General features: G+C 43.2%; 1 protein-coding gene across 2 annotated transcripts; it reads right to left on the reverse strand.

The window, feature by feature from the left end:
• Positions 1 to 2,543: 2,543 nt before the first annotated feature.
• DDIT4L (DNA damage inducible transcript 4 like) lies at positions 2,544 to 6,787 on the reverse strand. Of its 2 annotated transcripts, none has more exons than XM_038401043.2 (3): positions 6,629 to 6,787; positions 6,169 to 6,306; positions 2,544 to 5,167 (listed from the first exon to the last, which is right to left on the reverse strand). In XM_038401043.2, the coding sequence occupies exons 2-3, from the start codon at positions 6,254 to 6,256 to the stop codon at positions 4,680 to 4,682; spliced, it is 576 nt and encodes a 191-aa protein (XP_038256971.1). In that variant the 5' UTR covers positions 6,257 to 6,306; positions 6,629 to 6,787; the 3' UTR covers positions 2,544 to 4,679. The 2 variants fall into 2 exon arrangements, with proteins under 2 accessions (XP_038256971.1, XP_038256972.1); XM_038401044.2 differs by lacking the exon at positions 6,629 to 6,787 and adding an exon at positions 6,409 to 6,556.
• Positions 6,788 to 8,405: the final 1,618 nt, after the last annotated feature.

The following is an 8,405-nucleotide window of genomic DNA, read 5'->3' on the forward strand; positions in this document are numbered from 1 at the left end:
GCTCCATGCCACCCCCAGTCTGTTTGCCACCCAAATGATCTCCTCTGGGCAATGCTAGCTCTCACTTGTTTTTGCAGGTTAGCAATAGGTGCTGCACCTCAATCCCTAAGCCCCCTTTGAAGCATTTCTCTATGATATCCAGCCTATCACCGGTTATGCATAGAAATACCAGGTCTTCTCTTGCCAAGGGGAAGCTATACACACCAGCCTAGTTGATTCAACTGAGGATAAGCTCCTGTATAACAGCACAGCACTGGGATGGACAGTGATTATGGTTGTTATATTCCTTAGCTCCTGTCAGGGCTAGAGGAGATGGCAAGAGATGTGTGAAGATGCATTCAAGAAAATTGTGTGGCTAGGGGAAGAGGTGAGGTAAAGTTTTAGGACACAGCTATTTTTCCCCACTCAGACTAAGTTCTCAAGCACGTAGGAAAACGTCCCTGAGTCCAAGCCCTGCTTCTTGCTCTTCTTTCAGATCCTTAAGGAAGGAGAGGAGAGAATAATCTGTGCCTCCAGCAAAGCACCAGCCACAGAGCTAGACCACCACATTTAAGGCACTTTTAGAACTGCCATACCTCTATGCTATTTTTGGTCATCACTGGAGCTAACAGGCTCTTTCCAATTTATTTAAAAAAAAAAAAAGTGTATAGTATAGTGGTCAAGACAGTATGCAAAAGGGTGATGGTTCCATTATCTCTTCCTGAGACTGGGAAATCAATTCTAGCTTGATTTTAAGAATTAAAATGATTACTTAAATATTTATATCAAATGGTGGGTCATTTGTCAACCATTAAAGACAAGCCAGGTCCAGTGAGAGACATGGGGAGTTGGTATAGTTATCTGGTCCTAGGATATGAGAGAGACATGGTGGGTGAGGTAATATCTTTTATTGGACCAACTTCTATTGGTGAAAACTTGTCTTTCAAGCTAAAGAAGAGCTCTGTGCAAGTTCAAAAGCTTGTTAGACCAACTTCCTCTGGTGAAAGAGAAAAGATATTAACTTGCCTACCTTGTCTCTCTAGTATTATGGAGGGGGGTGAGGGGGCGGGAGAACAGAAGAAAAGGAAAGAGGACTGCCACCGACCATCAGTAAGAGAAAGTTAAACACCCTAATAAAGTAGGACATTCGAGATCAGCAGCAATAATGCAGTCAGGCAAACTCTGGTTAAGTAGCTAAATCTGAAATATATTTGATAGTTGTATAAACTATTTAACTGCTTAAATGAATTATTTTTTATACAGGGCAACTGCCTCCAGCATATACCCCCTATAAGCAAAGAATACTTGCTTCAGAACATTACAGTGAACAGATTCCCCCCACTGCCCCAATACAAAGTGATACTTTAGTCCCCACGAACAGTGGAAGTTTTAAAAGGTAACCAGCATAATTAAAAGCAGTTTATCACAGTGGAATTTAGTCAAAATAGCAGGTTTAGACACCCTGCTCTATCAATCACCAGGTCCCATAAAAAAAGTTTAAAGTTTTCATCTAGTAGTGCTACACTCATACTCTCTAATGGACCCCTCTGTACTAGTCTAGTCCAGTAGAGAGGAATCCATTATTTTAAAAAGACCCACATGTTTGTGAAAGATAGAGGACTTACTACACTGGAGCTTCTACCCTGAACAGGGAAAATGCTTTCAGCATTAGCTCCTCCCCACCCTAGAAGAGCCAGCTGATTTCCATGCCTAGTCGATTCCTGGTCACCGAGACTTACCACCAGGGTGTCTGTTGCCAGGGTGGTTTGCTGAAGGCACCGGTCATCTACAAATGGCTAGAACATACGTGGGAGCTGTATTTGTGGAGGACAGACACTACGTTTACTAGACAAGTTGGTAGGCTTCTTCCATTCTCACTGGCTCTAGTAACATTCAAGGTAGTGCTTACATAAAGGATCAAAAAAGTTTAACATGTCCACCTCATTTGAGTTTGAGCCATTATAAATAGTTATTTGTGTAGTTGATTAAGGAAGCATTTGATATTTGCAGTAGTGGACATCACCACAAGCCAACCTGGAAAGAATATTGTATGATATGTGCCAAGCGCAGAGAGCACAGGAAGGCATTTTATATTGTATAATAATGAATACTGAACCCCTCACTCATCTCACAACCCCTCAGATACTCATCCCTCCCTTCTAATGAAGCTCATCACCATTGTATAAAGGGTTAACACCCTTACTGCAGACATCCTCTTGGCAAACATGTCTGCTGTTCTTGCAGTGGGGGTGAGTGGTAGCCATTTTGGCCTTTGCAGTGAGGAAAGGAGATTAGTGGCAATTGAAGGAAAGACGGAGCACTGCCCAACCAGATGCTTAACGAAAGTCAGGACAAATAGCTTCAACATTCTTTCATCGTTTCCTTATATTCCCTTGTCTACCTCTATCCACCTGTTGCTTGTTTTATGCTTTACCACATAAGCTCTTTGGGACAGGAACTGTGCAGCACTGACCACAGTGGGGTTCCAGGCCATGACTGGGGTTCCTGGGAACTACCATAGTATGAATACTGTTAGAGAAGAATGATCTCAAAGACAACCTAAATTTGAAAGTTAAAAATATAACTTTTATTGTCAGGATAGACAAACCCATTTTCTTGCACAGGAATCAGTTTCAAGAACAGTGCCAGTAAATAATTGCTATCTTGAAGTTCAAAAGGCAAGCCAAAGAACAGTTCAGGGGGAGGGGGACCTAACATCTATACATCAGTGCAGAGAGATCCAACAATACAAAGTGACACCACCATTTAAGGCATTAAAATTAAAAACATTAAAAGCAGTACAAAGTGCAGAACAAGTCAGTTTACAATGGTCCAATTCTGATAAGTTAAAGGCTTAATAGCTGTGTGGTGCAGTAACTTCCAAACGTTAGAAGAGTGCAGTTCTGTAATCCACTTAAACCGATTACACTGTATACCAAATATGCAACTTGATGGAGAACACACACATTTCCCCCTTCTTCACCCACACACTTGGTAAGTGTCAAATTATGCCACAAGTGTCTCATACATGTGGATATTACTTAAGTACTTGCAAGATAAGTCTTCAAGAGAATGACTACAAGGAGCCAAGACACTTGGTATGTGTCTGCCAAGGTACTTTCCCCTCTATTATTATCCATTGATAGTCATCTTCCGAGAAACCTAAGTGCCAGCAACCAAGACATGGTGGATCTTTCAGCTTTTTCTCCCCCTCAGAAGAGCGGCACATAGCCAGAGAACTGTTAGTGAGAAGCATGGCAGGGAAAATAGACTAAAAGATTAGGCAAGCCTCTACCCCCTCACCCCCATATTGCATAGTGTTGCTATATGCTCCTGGCTGGATATGAAAGACGTTGCTTCAGTTACAGACAGTGACAGTCACATTTTTTCTTTTCATGGTCTTTTGAAAATTCCTGTGTTTTATCTAGGCCAACTGGTCAGCTTGTTTGAGCATGGAGAGAGGAGTTAATTTTCAGCAGAAGTGGTGTGACATTGAAATGGGAGTCTCTCGGGAAGATGAGGGGGAAAGTCATTCGAGCAGCAACATAAGCATCAGCTTGAACACTAGCTAAACTTTAGCTACCTCAGAGAATGAAGGGGGCAGGGTCATGAAAGGGAAAAACTGCCAGGCCATTCCAGAACCAAAAAGTGGGGCCACTATGGTGGTATGGAGAATTGAAACCCCCACAACGTGTCCTCTGAAGAGTTTGAGCTACCATGCCAGAACAGAAAAATCCTCCAGACTTTGGAGAGGAGCTAGCGAGAGAACTAAAGTGTTTCTTGGTTCCACTTAGAGGAAGGGGTGTGGCAAGGGAATAGTAGGATTCAGTTTTCTGCCAAGAAAAAGAGGGCATCTCTGAGTGCAGACATATTCCATTTTCAAAACTAGGCATGGAGGTAGGCAAGTGTTTCCAAGACAATGATTTAGCATTTCTGCTTCAGAAGTTACCTTGCATTTAATTCCATGTTTGCTGCTCAAATTGCATTGGTTTTCCAGTTTTTAAAAAGCAAATATTCCAACACAACTGACTTTTGTTTTGACAAATCATTTGCCCCCCTAACACTTCAAAAGTTTAAAAGTGCACATTGCTGAGATTGCAGTGCGAATTGGCATAGTCTTAAGATTGAGCAAAATTATGTTTGCTACATAACCCCTAGGAAAAATTGTGAAATATTTACTTTTGCACCAGGTTGATCAGCCTGCTACCTTTTAAGAGGCAAGATCTATTTCTTCGTTTGGGTGGCAGAGTTTGACACTACATTTAATTAGCTGAACAATACTTTAACAAGAGCTCTAGAGTTTTCTGTGAAACTTTTTGGAACTATAAACCTATGCTGGTAGAGTTATTTCCATGGCATAAGAACTTTCTATAGAAAAATGGTCAGTAACAATTCCTAGGCTGACCACAGGACAGGTCAACTAGATGCTAACCACAAGTTTCAAGTAAAACGTTAGCTTTGTTCCTGCCTTTTTTACGCACCCAGCAAAGGCAGGCAGTTAGCTGCACTGGGAATGTCTTATGCCAACCTGAAGGCTTACACATTGGGGTGTTTGCACAGCCCATACAGAGCACAATGGTTGCTGTGCACGAAATCAAATTGTAAAAGCAAGGTACCTCTTAAAAATTCAGGATATCAAACTCCACTTAGAAATTTTAGTTAGTAACCACAGGCTCAGTTTTAAACATGCAACAAGATTTCTAGCATTCTTCAATGACTGTCTCAATCAAGGAGTAAAGTTTTTTTTTAATAAGCCGAAACCCAGGACTCAGAATCAGAGTACGTTTGCTGCCAGACGCGAAACAAGCTCGGGTAAAGAAAAAGTCCCTGAAACTGGGCCATGAGCAACAGTCCTGCTTGAACACAAGTGTCAGTTCGAAAGTAGGAACAACACTGGGGTCATAGATAAGATTATCCAGTTTTTTACATACATTTCCAATTTCTAAATTGACATGGATAATGCAACCTCTCAAGCCACAGGGCTCAGTTGAAGAAAGCCGCAATACATCTTGAGCTATTCTCTTGGTTAGTTTTTCTGGTATCAGAACCTTTGAGCAGCGAAGTTTGGTCTGTTTTGATTTGGATAGGCAGTTCTCCAACATTTTAACTAAACTCTGACAGGTTCTCTCCTCAAACACCACCTCATTAAGGTTGGGTTCAGGCACAACGTAATCCCAGTAGTCAAAGTCTGCAGGGGAATTAATTATGAGAAGACATGAGGAGGAAAAAGACATAGTAACATACCAGTAACTGGCAAGAGGCAGCCAACAAACCTACCTGTTAATTTTCCTGAAGTATTAACTAGGGATAGTCAGCAAGTCAGCATGAGCGTACTACAGTGTCAGTGTAGTGTGGTTTCTTACATGAAAGAAAATTAAAACTATGTGTATTTTATGTGTGTGCTGCCAACAGCAGTCTGTGGTCAGTCTAAGTACAGTTATACTTCTGTTGATTATGCTGGTTATTACCGTAAACTTACTGAAGTCATTCTCCACTGGGGAGAGGACTTCACAGCCATTACTAATGTTTATTGCTGCAGGATGATAAAAAGCTAGCCCATTGAAAACATGAAGTTAGTCTGCTTAAAGGAGAAGTGATAGCTTTGCACTGGGTCATCTGCTTTCTAATATGATCAGTCTTTAGTGTGGCAGGCTGCCAAGGGCTGGGATTGTTTAATACATACATGGAATAAATTAACTTGCTCATCCTAGTAAGCTACTGAAGTATGTGAAGTATACTGCCAGTGCATAAGTAATATAACAGGTTTATATGCTGAGACAGTTAAACTGTTTCACTATAGATGGCAATAAATAGACTTGTGAGTCAGGATAAGCCACTGCAATTCTTGAAAAAAATCTGATTTCCACTCATTCTGAAAAGTTTATTATTAGGATCATCTTTGCAGCTACCTTATCTAGCCATGAAAATCATTTTAGTAACCCTAAAGTATTAGTCAGAGGTAGCACTACAAAATTCCACATCATCATTCCCCCCCCATTGTAATCATGTAATAATTCACAAGCATAACTTTTGCTCAGTTATCCCCCATTTATGAACATCCCTGCACTAGCACATAATAAGTTATAACACCACTGGGGGATGGACCCCTCCTTCCCCTTTGCAGCCTTACTTTTTAAAAGGGCAAGGGGGGGGGAAAAAGGAGGAGTTGAGAAGGTCAAAGGTACTCACCGCTTACGTTTGCGTGGTGAAAGCCTTGGTGTAGCAATTCTGAAAGGCATGCAGGGCTTTTACTGCTTAAATTGCTAGTTACAACCATTTTTCAAGCACAGGCTAACCTCCAACAGATCTTTACGCCCTCCTGGTTTACTGAAAGGGAAGCACAGGGGAGCATACTTACAAACAAAGCAAGTTATTAAGAGACACTACAGCAGCATCAGCCCCTAGCAGCTCTCGGGGAGGAACACTTGCCTGCTAAGAGATGAAAACAGGGGTCTCAGAGCCTAGCTACACAATCCAAGACACGCTGCCAGAACTCATCCCCTGAAATATATATATATATATATTTCCCCCCCTTGGGTCAAATGAACGCCTTCCCCCTTCCTACTGAAAGGAGGCACGGCTTTCAAGCAGATGAAGAACAAAGTCAGTTCCCCTATCAGGGGAATCAGCCCACATGATTTCATCTTACCTGCTCAAACTTCACAGAAGTACAATATTTATCTTGCAAACAGCTGCTGGCCGTTTCAGTGACAGGAAGTACACACCTCCCAAACAAATGCAAACCCACAAGGCCGGTCTAACAGCTGCCATTCATTAGCACCCCCCCGGGCTCAACCTGCGGCCAGGGCAGCAGCAGTTTATATGCCCTTCTCATCCCCCCTCCCGCACCTGTCCGTGCACCTCCCTCTCCCCACCCCGTTCCCGCTCCCTGTCGGTCCAAGAGGCTCCGGGGGGAGGGGGCAGGACTCATCTAGTCCCTCACGTGAAAGAGGAGACGCCGGCGCCGGGCGGGGGCAGGAGAGGGTGAGGTCTAGCCAGGCCCTGGGCCGCGGCAGGGTCAAAAAGATCCGGGGGCGCTGGGAGAGCGGGACGGCGGATCGCCTGCCGCGTGCCCCGCTCACCTAGCGGAGCGCGCAGAGGCATTGGCAGCGCTCGCCGCCGCCGCCCTGACCGTGCATTCGGCAGCCGCGTGCTTGGGGGGGGGGGGGGGGGGGGTTTGGTGTTGGTTTAAGTAGAATTTTTATTTCATTTGGTTTCCCCGGGTGCTTTGTGCGCGCTGCTGGAGTTTTAAATGAGCGTTTTGTGCACTCGCCCGCATTGCCCCGGTGTCCCCTTCGTTTCCTCTCCCAGTGCCCTCAGTTCTCTGTCATTGTAGAGGCAAAAAGAACAGGAGGACTTGTGGCACCTTAGAGACTAACAAATTTATTAGAGCATAAGCTTTCGTGAGCTACAGCTCACTTCATCGGATGCATTTGGTGGAAAAAACAGAGGAGAGATTTATATACACACACACAGAGAACATGAAACAATGGGTTTATCATACACACTGTAAGGAGAGTGATCACTTAAGATAAGCCATCACCAGCAGCGGGGGGGGGAAGGAGGAAAACCTTTCATGGTGACAAGCAAGGTAGGCTAATTCCAGCAGTTAACAAGAATATCAGAGGAACAGTGGGGGGTGGGGGGGGGGGAGAAATACCATGGGGAAATAGTTTTACTTTGTGTAATGACTCATCCATTCCCAGTCTCTATTCAAGCCTAAGTTAATTGTATCCAGTTTGCAAATTAATTCCAATTCAGCAGTCTCTCGTTGGAGTCTGTTTTTGAAGCTTTTTTGTTGAAGTATAGCCACTTTTAGGTCTGTGATCGAGTGACCAGAGAGATTGAAGTGTTCTCCAACTGGTTTTTGAATGTCATAATTCTTGACGTCTGATTTGTGTGTGTGTATATAAATCTCTCCTCTGTTTTTTCCACCAAATGCATCCGATGAAGTGAGCTGTAGCTCACGAAAGCTTATGCTCAAATAAATTTTAGTCTTTAGTCTTTAAGGTGCCACAAGTCCTCCTGTTCTTTTTGCGAATACAGACTAACACGGCGGCCACTCTGACAGCTGTCGTTGTAGAGGCAGACTCTTGAAGCATGTTTCTCCTGCAATGCAGAGGCATTTTCAAGCTGCAGCTTACTGGGCTAATATTGTATTATTAACGCAGCATGTTTTATTAATGCAGCAGCTGTTGTTTATGAATGAAGGGGTGGCTGCCCTATTACAGATGTACAATAATGCAAAAAGGATACACGGAGCCTGGTGTTGATCTCACATTGGAGTAAAACCAGCATAACTCTATTAAATTCCTCTGATTATTCCTAATTTACATCACTGTAAGATCAGGCTCAGGCCCATGGTATTACAGTTAATAATAATATGCACTTCTTTCGTGCTTTCAAAGGGGGGATTTCAAAGTGTT

Source organism: Dermochelys coriacea, chromosome 4, assembly GCF_009764565.3.
Source record: "Dermochelys coriacea isolate rDerCor1 chromosome 4, rDerCor1.pri.v4, whole genome shotgun sequence".
Lineage (NCBI taxonomy): Eukaryota > Metazoa > Chordata > Testudines > Dermochelyidae > Dermochelys > Dermochelys coriacea.

Coding starts and splice junctions, on each gene's coding strand:
- DDIT4L (XM_038401043.2), bottom strand. CDS start 6,256: ATGGTTGTAACTAGCAATTTAAGCAGTAAAAGCCCTGCATGCCTTTCA. Junction 5,168..6,168: donor TCACCACGCAAACGTAAGCG/GTGAGTACCTTT, acceptor ATTCCCCTGCAG/ACTTTGACTACTGGGATTAC.